General features: G+C 45.8%; 1 protein-coding gene across 2 annotated transcripts in view; it reads right to left on the reverse strand.

Annotated features, from left to right (window-relative positions):
- CCDC50 (coiled-coil domain containing 50) overlaps window positions 1–14,934 on the reverse strand; it is a 45,277-nt gene that overhangs the window by 16,215 nt on the left and 14,128 nt on the right. For both annotated transcript variants that reach the window (XM_075157092.1, XM_075157093.1), the window contains exons 2-5: window positions 11,094–11,156; window positions 9,629–9,758; window positions 4,712–4,802; window positions 1,437–1,554 (exon numbers count right to left, since the gene is read on the reverse strand). In XM_075157092.1, coding sequence (XP_075013193.1) covers window positions 1,437–1,554; window positions 4,712–4,802; window positions 9,629–9,758; window positions 11,094–11,156 — 402 coding nt within the window. The remainder of the gene's footprint in view (window positions 1–1,436; window positions 1,555–4,711; window positions 4,803–9,628; window positions 9,759–11,093; window positions 11,157–14,934) is intronic.

The following is a 14,934-nucleotide window of genomic DNA, read 5'->3' on the forward strand; positions in this document are numbered from 1 at the left end:
TAATCAAATGGTGCCCAAGTATTTAAGAGGTTCCAGATCAATAGACTAGACGATCTAGACATCAAAATCCACTCCAGTCCTTTCTACTTTTTAAGGAGCAAGGATCAAGAGCAGCACTACTATGAACGGTCAGGCAAAACACCTTCTACCTCACCTCCGAGACTACAGATTATTGCAGAAAGAAAAATTAGACCCACAGGATACCCTGCTCTGCAAATCCACATCACAGTCTCAGTTCAGAGAGGCACAGGCTTTTGTCAGCTGATTTCTGTTATAAAAGCTATCCTGTCCTACCATCTCTGCATGACAACACTATTACCTCTATTTTATTTTTTCAGGGACTTGTCCCATTTAATTCTGAAAAACTGAAGTGTGGGTTGGCCATCAAGATCAGTGTCTTTCCGACCTCTGTACATGTAGGAGGATTTGTGGTCATGAAGTTTCCACTTGGTTACTGTTTGCACTTTGAGCTTTGTGTTTTCTTTGCCATCCTTGAACTTCTTCCCAATTGAAACTAACACACTTTGTGTAAGTTCAAATAAAAGGCATTTGAAATCACCAATGGCATTGATGTTAAAATGAGAAGAGGTTTGATCTTCATCTTCACAATCTGTTAATCAAAAGCAGCCCATCTCTTCCCCACCACAGTTTTTTTTGAAGAAAGAACACAAGAACCACCACCAGCGCACAGCAAAGCCATCCCCAGATTGCTCCATAATTAAACACACCCTGATTCTATCCTCCCAATTCAAAGGTCTGTATTCAATCATAAAAGCCGACCAAGAGAAAGCAATACAGCGCTGTGGGTCATATCTTTTCCACAACGTGAAGTCCCAGATGATAATCCCAGCAGAGACATTCTGTGGAGATGACCTGGTTATTCAGTAAGTCATTCAACGCGGTTGTGCTAATTTTAATGCTTGGATACATACCTGCAAGGAGTTATTTTTGAAAGGCTCTTCCACGAACCAGCATTTATTCCTTTACACACGTAGCTGTGCCAGCATCGCAGATGAGTGCACGGAACTGTTTCTCTTTGAACACAGGCATGGAATTGCATCTGAATTTCTCCCCCGCACGCTTGCGGTGTTACACAGAAGTAACTGGCTTATCAGTACCATCAGCTACTGTCTTTTTCCACAAGCCCTTTCAAAACATGCATGCGTGGGTGTGCTTGCACATACACACACACCACACACCCAGTCCCTGTCCTTTGGGCCATCTTCTAGGACATCAAAAATTATAAAATTGTGTTATCCACTTTTTTTTTTTAATATTTACTGATTCTAGAATAAAAGTCTGATCCTGACCCTGGAAACTGATGCAATGCTGCATGCAGGACAGTAGGATAAGGAAAATCTCCTAAATGGAATTGCCAGATCACCAGGTTCACCTATACTGCCATGATCTTGATCCTTTATCTAGCAGAAACGTACCTCCATTTTCTGCATAATAGCTATCTTCATAGACTGCGTGTCCCTGGGATTCTGGGTAGTGTTTCTTGCGCTTTTTTTCTTCCTGCAGTTCTTTCTGTTGTAGGAGGCGGGCAATGTCCTGCAGACATGGAAGAAAATAGACATTACCTTACCCCCCCAAAAAATATCTCCAGGTTCTTTTATTCAAATTCTTTATTCAATTATAAAAACCCTGATAGTTTAGTTTTTCAGACATGGCAATGACAGGGTTGCTCTCAAATTCAACCCCTGGGCTGGATGGGGCTTCCAACTTAGTATTTGACACAAGAGACCATCTCAGCAACCAGCATCCAACCTCACCCAGGCCCACCGCAGAGCTTCCAGTCCCATGGCAGACTTGCAGGTCCCTGTTCCACCTGCACACAAGCCTGCAAAGCCCTAACGGCCAAAGCACAGCAGAAAGGACTGCATGTGCAACCTCGGGCTTTCAGCAAGGATTTGGAAGTCACACAAGCGCACACCCACTCACATGAGTGGGCTGGACCTCCCCCCCGAACTTCACCATAGAAAGAAAAACACAGATGCAGAGCCTGTCTCCAGCTGAAGGCACTTTGGACTGGAAGGAGTTCCCAGAGCAAGTCATGAACTCACTTCAAACTGGCTGTAATTTACAGGGATGGTAGGATGCCAGGCAGGGAAATGCATCAGTTTGACAGACAGAGGCTGAAGGAAAAGAAAATCGAAAGGGATGTTAGGAATAGAGGGACAAGGCAGAAGCGCTGCGGGGACTGCAGCCGTTTATCTTCTGTCGCAGTTTTGGTAGATATGCCATCAAAGAGAATAGCACTCCATTTTCCTAATTGGTTTTCTTTCGAGATGACTAATGGATCAACACGGCCTAGCAACAGCAAACAGCTCCCTGGGGCTTGCTCATTTGGGGCCCAGAAGCTTACGAGTCAGTGGAGCTAGTCTGAAGCTAGGAAGAGAAGCTGGAAGACACCAGCAGGGCATGCTAGCCCTTTGGATGCTATTCATTTAAGCCTCCCTAATCCTCAGGATTTTTATAGAGCCGTGCATGTAAAGTGTACATTGCAGGAAGGAAAGGCATCACTGAAATGCAAACTAAGAGCCAACACCCTCCAGAGCAAAGCCAGCACTGGAGGACATGGGATGGGTGTTCAAGTACAAACTATTATTTCAGGATTCAGATCACATCTGCTCAGTAACCAGCTTTGTGGAGGACATGCGGATGCCACAGGCTCTTTACCAAAAAAAAAAAAAAAAATTTTCCTTCCCCTGACAAGGTTAAGCTCTTCTAGCAAGTACAGTAAGTCTATAAATATATGGGCTTAAGCACATTACTTCCAGAACCGAGACAGCTCAGGACTTGTAAATCCACACAAACCATTTCTTACAAACTGGACTTGTAAGCAGGTAAGCTTAACGCTTCATTTAAAAACCCTGCGCACTAGACTGGATCTGCCTCAAGCACAGCACTGGCATAACACTGGTACCACTACTGGTACCAGAGAGCTATCACGTACGCTGGGCAGCTACTACACCCTCACGTGTGACAAACACAAGACTAGCCCGGCGTGTGGCCAGTAGGGGTGTAATACAGAATGTCCTGCAGGGTACCTGTATAGATGCGGTGCCGAGGGCTACAGAAGGGGCTCTGATGTTTGTCCCTCTGCCAGGCGACAAACCTCTGGGGCACTGCACAGCCTCACTCACATTGCTGAGGCTCTGCATCAACACAGAAGCCCACCCAACAAGAAAGATTGCTGGGGGGCACTCCAGAAGGAAAGCAGGATCAATTCAAGCTCTCCAGAAGTCCTGTTGCGAGGATGGGCGGTAGTGCCACATCCCGGTACCAGCTGCAGCCTAACTCAGTCCACAGCTATGTTTCAGTCACACTTGGGAACTTCCCACATACCAGCAGGAAGATAAAGAATATTTATGGCTTCTCCTCATTGCTTTGAGCCACATTCATTTGAAGATTGCTCCCAACAGCACAAGATGGTCAGCACGCTGGTCTGACAGGTTGCAGGGACCTGTTGTCAGACTGCTGACATCCCAGCAGCCCTCTACAGAAAGTAGGAAGGAAAGGTGCAATTCCCACAGCCAACGTCAGTACTATTACGTCCCCTTCACCTTCCCGATAAAAAAAGAGACAAATGGTCACATTTATAGCACAAATCCTTTAGCCGGAATGTTCCTCCCACCCCCATTACCACAAGCTCCTCTTGAAAGCCCTTCCATGACTGCCTGGGCAGCCTTTCAGTGCTTGCTTGGACTTAACGGTATAAGAAAATGAGGTCTTGCACAAGCAAACTGACGCATTTGTCAGGTAAGGACAGATTCCTACTTCAGGCTCTTCCCGGAAACACAGCCTTGTGTTCACGCTCTTCCTACAGAGAAAATGCCACTAGGTGCCTCTTGAGCATCTTAAGACTACTCAGACTTCTCAGGAAACTATCTCCAATCTAAACTGGGGCCACACTCCCGGCTCACACAGGTGTTCCTCCACTCTGTGGCTTTCTTAAATACTTTCTTAATATCCACTCTGTGGCTTTCTTAAATATTACTTGGTATTAATGCAGAGCCTATGAATCCTCACCAGGGACCAGGACTCCCTGTACTTACTGCTGGTCAGATTTAGAGAAATAGCTCCCAAAACATTCACAATGAATAAATTGATAAATTGATCAACAAGCCAAATCCTTTGAACACCATGGACAAGCCACACTGCCCACTTTCAAGCAACAGCAGCAGAGCAATGTTTTGCAACAACAAAAGGACTCTGCTAGCAAGAAACTGCGTCAGGGTGTTCAGGCTGTGAAAGACTAAATTGAAGATGAAAGAAGGTAATGAAGAAGCCAGAGATGGATGGCTGGGCTGAGGGTCCTGCTGAAGTCTTTGTACCAAAGACCAAGCAATCATGGCCCAGGATTCTCCCAAAAATAGCACCTGTCTCCTTGCATTTGAGAAAGCAAGCAGATCTCAGACTGCATAAAGTTACACTTTCCTACACCAGGCAACAAGACCCACCTATTACTTGCCCTCTTTGTTAGCAAGGCCATTGGCATCAACAACCCTTGTGACCCTTGAGCGTGAGGACTACGGCTGTATCTTATTCCTGTAAGAGGACTCCCTGAAATCTCTGTGCATACCGAGATCTGCGAGGGCCAGGACTGACACCATGCAAGCCAACTCCTGTGGCTAATGACCAAGAAATGCCTGCACCGAAAGGGCTGCTACAAATAGCCCTGCCGTCCTGCAGCTTTAAAGGTTACCTCATCTTTTTCCTCTTGCCTGCGGCGCTGCTCCGCTTCAAATACCAGCTTCACTTGGATTTCCTGAGCGATCTCGCAGTCCTGTCGTTCTCTAGAAGGCAAGGAGACAAGGATTATAGACAGCTAAAGTCACAGGCATCAGACAGCCTGAAGAAAGGGATAAAAGAGCTAAAGAACCCATCTGATTTGCACAGAAGAATTATTACTCGGTATTAATGCAGAGCCTATGAATCCTCACCAGGGACCAGGACTCCCTGTACTTACTGCTGGCCAGATTTAGAAAAATAGCTCCCAAAACATTCACAATGAAAATATAAAGCAAGAGAAAACAGATTCATAGGCAGTTTGCTAAGAAAAGGTAGGAACCATAAGATAGGGCAGGCCAAGGTAGTGCACAGCAGTCTCTGCGAACAGTCTAATTCTGCTGAAGAGTTTTTGTACAGATGGTGCCAAAGGAGGGCTTTAGGGGTACCATTAACACAGACGTTTCTGGGAAGTGGTTTTCATTGAAAGCCAAGAAGGAGAAAGTGCAAAAATGCTGATAGCAAAATGCAGTACATAGGCCGAACAGAGGCTGGAAGTGGCAGTTCAGTTATGAATGAGAAATGCCGCTGAGGCGGATGAGACCCAAAAGCAGAACCAGTGCCAAGAGGCAAGAGAGCGACATGTGTCAAAACGAGGGGCGAGGGAGCCATTGTCACAGTACCAGTGCAGATGCAGGAACAATGCCAGATCGCATTAACTGGAAACTGAATGATACCGGAGTAATTGAGACATGAAATGAGTTTCGTCTGTGCGGATAGACCTGGAAGGCCGTATTTCAGGGACATCATACAGAAAAGCATCTGCAAGAATTGTGCCATACTCAGCCGCAGACTCTGATGCCTGGCAAACAGGCTGGAACGATGGCCAGGGGTTCCTTAGGGCAACCCAGAAAAGGGCTGGGGGATTTAAGAAGAAAGGTTAAGAGCTCTTTTTTCCAGCACTGTTGAAATTGAGGTAAAGACGAGCTCTAAACACATCAGAAAAATCAAATCTAAGCTATCTCTGCAACTGACACTACTGAAAGGCAAGGCATAGAAGGAGAGGAGAATGGGAACAGCATCAGGCAGAGCTTGCTTTATTAGAATACAATCTTTTGAAGAATATGCTGGCAATGATCAGATAGGCGATAGGAGGACTACCAAGGGCATGTTATGGAAGTCAAGCAAATATTTCAAGAGAAGCAGGTTCAGCTATGTCAAAGTTGTGCTGTGTGGGCTAGAGCAACTAGTTCTAGGCTTGAGCAATGATCAGGGCATAAATGACCTAGCGAACTTGGAGGCAAAGGACTAGAAGAGAGTCTACAACATGAGCAGAGGAAATTAAAATAGTAAGTGCAGACAAGCACTTTTGGTAGCAAAACAGAGAGAAGTGGCAGGGCTGGAGCAGTCAGTGGCCTTCTTTTATAGAAACTGAAGAAGAATGAGAGAAACAGAAAGAGTGGATATGTGGCTTAGGGTGGGCAGGAAGGACATTGCGACAAGAAGAGGGTTTAGAGGACAAATGCCACCAAGAAACAACTGATCTGTCATAGGGAAGGAAAAGGAACATGCAGCAAGAGGGAGAAGAAGCTTCTTTATTTCTGTCAACTGGTCCTTGGAAGCAGACCTGCAACTGGGTACATTATGTTATTTATATGAACCCCAAGTCAGTGTCACATGACATTTTCTTCCCTTTCCCAGACCACCACACTCACACACACTTGTGCATATTCATGAATTGACCCACATCTAGAGATGTCCTGGAAGGCATCCATAAATTTCAGTGTTTGAAGGGCCGGAGTTACCAATAGGTCAAACAACTTCAGACATCAGTATCTTTCATCCAGGTAATAAAACCTGGCACTTCGTGTCTGTGCGCCTACATGCATTTCACTTGAGTCCAGGGAGAGACCTGTTCAAAGGCACACGAGCTCACGCAGCAGCAAATCTAGTTCTTGAACCTGCCATATAAAAAGGGACCTTGGCAAACTGGTACCAGCAGGGAACCACAGTCCCCAGCAAAACAACAGCTGAATTGCAAACTCTGGGGAGCAGACTGTCAATGGGCCTAAGATAGGGGATCCTTTACGACCCCAGCCTCAGAGGACATGAATCCAGGTAGAAAATAAGTTAGAAAGGTCAGATGTATCAAGGCATTGCACGTCTCCGGTTCCCCCAGCACCTGTGAGCAGAGCTAAGGTGCCAAGTTCATCAGCACCAACTGACTTGCTAAATGCTTAAAATATATCTTACTGCAGACAAACAGGAGACAGAAACAGCTAATAGTCTTTCAAAGCCAAGGCAACAAGGTCACTGCCTCTCCATTTGCAGCAAAGAACACTAGAAGTAATGCAAAACCAGAAGCATTTTCTTGTTCCAGATGACATGCTTCTCTGAATACACCATAACAATCTCTAAGAACTACTGAACAGCAACAGAGGATTAGATTTTGGGTTTTATTGCTCAGTGGTAATTAAATACTGAGACTTGATTAGTTAGTCAACATAAGCTAGTGTTTCAACTTGACTGAGCATAAGAAAACAGGTTAAAGAACTTTGACAGCTCTTCTTGTCCTTCAGTTTCTTTAATGCGAGTTCAAGAGCCCATCAGTCCCCAGAAATCAGCCAGAGCAACATAAATGTCACCATCCCTGAACATCACACCTAGGTGTCCTTCATTCCTGGGCAGCTAGGAGTGTTAAGAGTGTCAGGGAAACTCTACATCAGTTTAGGAAAAAGGGAGGAAAAAAAATTCAGTGTGATCAGAAAGCTCCCATTCACATTGGCTGTAGCAACTTCTTGTTGCCAGATGAGGAGCAAAAAAAAAATAAAAGGATTTAAGGGAACCGTTCAAAGGAACTGTTCACATTAGTGTAACAGAACCATCACAGCATTGGGAGCAAAACGAGGAAAGAGCGTATTTTTGCAGTATTTCCGACAGTTATTTTAGCAACCTTGTTACTATGCTTGGCAGCGTGCAGGCTGCTCAGCTAGATGTGAGAGATGCTTTTAAAGAAGCATGAAAATAAGGTTTGATGCTTCCCTAAATTCTTAAAAAGAGAAGAAAAGTTATTCCTATTCTCTCATTTATTTTCACAAAGTCCTTCTGAAAGAATCTAGGATTTGAAAGACAGAAGAAAGCCCATAAATTTGAAGAGCTTTTTTATGTTCCCTGTTTCTAAAGACCACCCGGTTCTGCCCCTTTACTCCTCCCATCACCTTGCACTGTCAAACTGTCCTAGACAATACAGAAAGCAACAACAGCAAGGATCATTTTGTTGCCAGAACACGCTGATCTTGCACAAGGAAGAGACAGTGGGAACGTACAGAGAATTAAGGAAGAAAAAGATCCAATTACAAAAGGATGCTTCCAACTTTTTTTTACTCTTCTTGCAGAAGAGCTCATGCTTTCAGGAGCAGAACTGCTGCTGACACAACATTTTGCATCAGCAGTTCTGCCTGTAACTTGGCTCACAAAGTTCGTAAATCCCATTTTACAGAGTCCTACAACAAGAAAATTGTTTGCAGTTCCCAGCAAGTAACAAAAAGGAATCATCTCTGCCATACAAAATTAATTTTTATGTTGTCATTTACATGCTCACATCTCTAATTGGTAATAAAGACAAAGCTATTGAAAGAAAGCACAGACTTGAGAGATACACATGCATCTACCCAGTGCTGCCCGAGTATGCTGGGAACATCGAAAACAGTGGCTGATTTGTCACGCCCCAGCTTCAAATCTTTTATGAGCAGCTCCTTTGAAGCCAGTCCTGTATCTCACACATCTGCAATACAGAGCTCTTCTACTCCATCGCTGCCTCTGCCAGATGAGCCACCCAGGGTTTGTGATCCACAACCAACTGTACCTGGTGGGTGGCATCAAAGAGCACGACACAAGCCGGGAGGCAGCGCAGGCGCTGGGAGATGCACCCTGCCACGCAGAGCCCGCATGTGCGGGGAGCCCCATCAGAAAGCAATCTCCTGTCTCTCGTCATCGGGATCTGACTGAGCCCTCTCACACAACCCATTACTTCTCACGCATTGCAAGAGACTAAGGGGCCGGGGGGGAGCGCGCGGAGAAAAGCACCAATGTCAACTCTGGATTGGAAAGTACAGTTTGTACTACCATGTTTCATTTCTACTCCCCCTCCACAGCCTAAGAGCCATGACACACAAAGCCAAATCACAGGCCACAGGGTCAGATCTGGTGTGTGGGGCCTGAGCAAACCTGCAGAGCAAACTGGATCGCTCATTAAACATCCTCCCACAGCTGCTGCCGAAGTCAGCGACTGCAAGAGAAGGCCTGTTCCCCAACATCCATCTCCACCAAGTGACCCTGGGGCAGCAGCTCCTCTTCCCAGGTCACTTCACGCTGGAGTATCTGCAAGCGCAAGCAGGGACTTTCAGCTGTTCAGTGCAGCAGGACACCAAAAAGCATTGCGCCCAGCTCCTCGAAAGCACTCATCAGGCACAATGCAAACACGCCAATATCTGCAACTTCCACAAGAGAGAGAATTCACTGTAACGCTGTGTATTTCTGTGGTGTGGTTTCTTCTTTCTCAGACTTTAGCCAGGGACAAGGTCAACACAAGTGGCCAAGTTACCCCACTCTGCCAACAGGCAGCAGAACAGGAACGCTCCTTCCCATGGTCAGGCAACAGAATCAAGCCAGGACGGGCCCCAGGGCCACCTATTCCCACCCCATCCTCATTACTCTGCCAGAGCCTAGTATCAATACTTTTACGGCAATGGATAGCCCAAGGGAAAAGGAGACAAAAGCAAAAGGCTGATCAACCTGAACCCCATGTACTGTCAACCAACTCAAATCAAAGCAGCTGATTTCAGTGCTCTGACCAAATGGGAGCAGCATTTCAACAGCTCCATCCCAAACTCACAAGTCTTTTCGGTGTTTCTGGATTTGAGCACGTGCTTTCAGATCCTCCTCTTCTTGCAGTTGCTTGGCCACCTGCAAGTCATGTTGCACCAGACGATTACGCTGAACATTTGTTGCCAAGTGATGCTCAACTAGAAATAAACACAGACAAGAACCCCGAAATCAGCCTGCAGAACTTCACGGTGTGAACAAGACAACGCAAGTGGGAGGGAGATTCCAGGCCAGAAAGGAAGACAGTTCTTGGCAGGGAAACATCACGTAACATCTCTAAAGGTGGGGAAGTCCTGAACTGAAATTAGGCTAGCAGCTTGAGATCGCCTTGTTTCAGCACTGTATGGGGGCTGTATACGCGTGTCTGTTACCAAACCAAGATCTGCATATCTTGATCGCATCCAGATTTATAGGGAATGCTTTTTAGGCTTTGAATTTCATTTTCTGGCCGCAGGAAATTACCCTAGATTAATAAAGTGAGGCTGGAAGGGACCACCAGAGGCCAGGGAGGATGAGTTGAACCTAACCACTTCTTGATGGATGCTTCCCTAATTTGTTCTCAAGAACCTTTGGAGGAGGAAACTCCTCTCGCTCTCAACATAATCAGTTCCAGAATCTCACTACCTTTATATTTAGCAACAGAGCAACGGAGTACTACAGCGAGTCCTTTACCATACATGGACACTGCCTGCAAGAAAAAACGGCTACATGAGCTGCCGCTGAGAGCCAGCTTCAATTCAGTGGGCTCAGGTTCCAGCAGCCAGGGCACAACTTCAGTGCAATCTGCACGCTTGGTGGAGTAGCTGGAATGGTATTGGCACCTAGTACTGGTAGATACCAATAGTCTTGGCACACAGCAAAGCAGGAGAGAGGCCACCACACCTGAAACTGCAATGCAAACATACCCCAAGTAACAAATAAGCACTTAAAAAAAAAAAAATCACCAGTCACTTTGAAGTTCCTGGCTGTACTTTTTCTCCTCCTTTTTAAACCCTACAATGTACAGCTGCCCTACCTCAAAATGTCTTTAAAGGAAGCCTCCTTTCAAAAGGCAGGCACTAGCGATTCTGAAATAAGTAAATAAACAGACCTATTCTGGTTGCACCTCAGGTCAGCCTATAAGACTTGAAGCTTCCAAAATTGCTAGTCATTTCTAAAAACCTCGCACAGCAACAAAACCCCAAGTTCACTCCCACATGCAATTTTATCATAAATGGCATAAACAAACTCAACTTTAAAGGAGAGCACAAAATTGAAACATGAAATGCAACTATCTCTAGGGTACAATGTGAGCTGGGGCAGGACGCAGAGTAGTGTTACAGGACAGCGAAGACAGTAATAATAATCTGTATTCCATTAAAAAGAACAAAAATTAAATAAAAGCAGGGAGGACTTTTCTTAGCAAAACCAAAAAAAGCCAGATATCTGTTGGGACAAATTTGCTTCAGTTTATTCCAAAGATCATTGCTACTTACTCTCTTGCTCCTGTAAGTTATGGGCCAAGGTATGATCTTCCAGAACAGCAAAGTCTCGACACACTGGACAAGGAAACAAAGCCAAGAGAATTAGATCAGGAGCAAAAAAAAAAAAACCAACTAAAAATAAACAAACAAAAAAACCACCATCAAAAGAGCTATGGGGGTCAGGGGAGCATACATGCAGAGAGACTTCTGACACATTTGCTTTCTACCAGCCAAGGTCTGGACTTGCAGGTTTTTCCCCCTCTGCACTTGTGGCTATTTCTGCATGTACTTACTTTTTTGTCCCTGTTTGTGTAACAAGCCTTCTCCACTCTCCCCTCCACCTCCGCTTCTTCACTTTAAGACCAGAATTACCCTCACCACCGCTGGATCATACTTTGTATACAAAACCCTGTGTTCCAACCAGATTTATACCAACATCCACGCTTACTGTGTTCAACTAAAACCAAGGTCAAGCATTTGTGCTTACTATGACTTTCTTTGCCAGCTTAAAGTGTCTGAGAATAGTATTTTCTCCGCACAAAGACACATGCACACTGTCACCTCTGTGGAGCTGAGCAGACTGAGCTCCATGGCTCTCGCTGCAAGGCATTTCTACTGGTTCAGGAATCATTTTACAGTTGTCTCCTTCATTGACTTTTTCAAGTGCAGGTGCTGGGTTTGTACCTAGAACCCAGATATGGGATCAACCGCAGAGATACCGGCAGGGATAAGCACAGCTTTTTAAACAGATGCTGAAAACAACCCAGAGACAAGCTAAATGGGAAGGGGACGAGCTCCCTTTGGCATCAGTCTCAAAGGAGCAGATTTTTGCCAATGCCTATCACTTTCGCACTTGAACTTTCAAAGGAACGCTCTACACACACTGTAGAAAAACACTAGGGTTTATTTTTAACTGGTTATGATAGGCAGCAAGGCAACAAAACAGAAGTCACATCCATATCAGGACAGGGACACATGCATGGCATCTGGTTCAGCCTTTTGCTGGTAGGTACACATCAGCTTCTCGGTGAACCAAGGACAAACTTGGGTTCTCGTCTGCTTCAAGGGGAGTTTAAGGCACGGACACTGAAAAATTTACACTGGAGAGGTCTGTCACTTGTTTTTCCCTCAGTGTGACAAGCTAAGCAGCTTAACAGGACCCAGAAGGGGAATATCTCCCATTTGAATCCCATTTGAAACATACAGCACACAGCAGAGAACTACAAGGTGCTTCCAAAGCTGCAGAAGGAGGTACGAACCACTGCCGCTGCGCTCCACAGGCAAAACCTCTGGGGAAGACCAAGGTTTCTCTTTAGCAGAGCACAGCGACAGCCTAGAAGAGAAAGTGAAAATAACCCCAAAACTCCTAGAACGTACCAAACTACAAGGGGAATTTATGAGGAACCGTTTATGAAACGGTTCAGAGTCAGAGAAGATAAAACATTTCTGTCACTGCAAAGGGTGGAAAACACTACAAGGAAATGAGAAAGCAGCCGCGTCTTCCCAAGCCACAGTCCCACAAGCCTTCCCTCTTCTCGCATTGACGCACATGCTCCACTAGAAAAGCATCAAGATGTTCCTCTGCGCCCAGATATCTTCACAAAATATCTAGAAGAGTTTCTAGTTGTGTGTACTAAGAGGTCAGATAAATGCTTTATCCTTCACATATTCAACAGAATTTTCGGTTGAGTCTTTCTGCATTGGAGGGTGTTTTACAGATGACAAAAGCTCCTAGCAGCTAGAGCAGCGCTTCAGGGAAGGAGAGTGACAAGCAGCAGGGTGGAGATGAGGACAAAGATTACGGTTATACGATCCCATAGTGACTCACTTTAAGCACGTACAATTCTGGACGGTGCAATTAAGGTTTTGTTGTTGCCTTTTTTTTTTTTAATTGCAACTTCTTTTTTAAAAGGAAAGAGGATACAAAACACTAAATAGCAGTGCAACACTTCCAGTGGGCATTTGTGTATAAATAAAGAAACACTGCCTTCAGCCACGGATCTGAGTTGCAGGCAGCAGTGCTATTCACAGGTGACAAACCCAGGGTGCTTGGTGGTCATGAACACATGTTTTTATGGGATAGGGCAAGGGGATCTTGCCCATAGAGACTTTATTTCTGTGGTCCCTAATACTACTTCAGCTTCATAGCACCATTGTGGAACAACCACCTTCTGCTTACAACAAGCATCATCTGGCCTACTGGAAGGGCACATCCAACTCAAAGGTTTGAGCCCTACTATCAGTTCAGAGCTAAGCAAAGACACCTCAATACAGAGCCACAAACAGTCTGCCCAAATCTAGGGCTGTGCTTTTACCACCACATATTCAAGAAGCAGCACTTGCTCCTCACAGTTAAAGAAAAAAAGGGGGATGGGAGGGAAGTGTTATTTTTAACTGCAGTAGGTCTCAGAGCAAGTCCACTGCACAGCTGCCTGAACAGCTGTACTGCAAGACAAGGTGGGCAGCAGGGATGAACATTTCAGAGCTGTATATTATATTTTTTGCATAAAGATTGCTGCTGCAACAAATGCTTATGAAACTGCATCCCAGCCTTCCCAACTCCTTTCTGCACAGGCTCATACACTGCTCTGATCCCTGTGGTATTTGAGCTCTGCCTTGTCGGTCATGGTGCTGCTGGTGCTGGCAGACCTTTGCTCCATCCTCCCCAGAGAGGCACACGTGCAGAGAAGGACTTCAGGTTTTTTTTTTTTACTCCATTCTACCCACACCCAGACACATTTCTCTACTTGTTTGAGAAGAAACACATTGACTGAAACATGCTTGGTGTGCAGATGAGAAAATGGAAGGGCTGCGGTAGAACACTGCTGCTCTTCTCTTGACAGTCTTGCACCAGCCCCAAGAAGTCTCATCTCCTGCAGTGAGTTTCATTCCTTTGTTTAACCCTTTTTGATTGATGGGCCACTAAAAGCTTCCTAAAGCAAGCATGGACTCCTTAAATAAAACAGCCAAGTGCATACACTGTTGTGTTGTATAGGTGGGCCTGCTTCTTCCAGCTGCTCCTCCAGAGATCTGTTGGAAGTAGTTCATGGGTCTCCAAAGTTAAACAAACAGGGACAAAGCAAGTGGGGGCAACACCCTAAGACAAGCCACCCAGTTGCAGGGCCTAGATGTGAATACAGGGGCTGGGTCTTAAAACAGTGATGATTATTGCATCAAGATCCTGTACAGAGAGGGGGAAACTGGATGGCTATTCATGACGTGCACGCTGGAAGCTCCCAAGCGTCTGAGCTCCACGGTGCCCCCATCTCACAGAGGACACAGAGGAGGCTGGCAGGGCAGCAGCAAGCCTTGGGTTTGCTCACGTGTTTGAATTCATTAGTGCAGTGCTGAAGAAGCCACTTGGTTGCGTATACACTCCATTAAGCCGCTCTTACAAACCCACGAACGGACAGCTCGAGCACAGAGCCCTCGCTTTGTGCTGCTGAAGTTGTTGGCAGGGCAGACAGCATGAGAAGACCTTTCATCACTGTCAGAAACTTGGCTGGGCTGGCTGCCTCTAACTCATCTGAGCACATTATTCCCAAGTCCCATCAGCCTGAGAACAATGTGCAAAGGAAGATGAGAACATCCCATTACAAACACAACGAAGCGCTGTCAGCCAGCCAGGTGGCAAGACATGGGGACACCTGCAACTCCCTAGCAAGTCTGGGGGCATTGGCAAGTGCAGAGCACTCCCTCAAGACTAGACCCAGCGCCCATGGCACTGAGTCAAGGATGACTTGCAGTCAGCTGCAAGTGAGGTCAAGGAAACCAACCCTCCATCCCTGAGGACATGCATCCAACAAGGCAACTACGAAATAACTGGAGATGTGGACCAGCCAGGCATGGTCTG

Source organism: Calonectris borealis, chromosome 9, assembly GCF_964195595.1.
Source record: "Calonectris borealis chromosome 9, bCalBor7.hap1.2, whole genome shotgun sequence".
In the NCBI taxonomy this organism is placed as follows: Eukaryota; Metazoa; Chordata; class Aves; order Procellariiformes; family Procellariidae; genus Calonectris; species Calonectris borealis.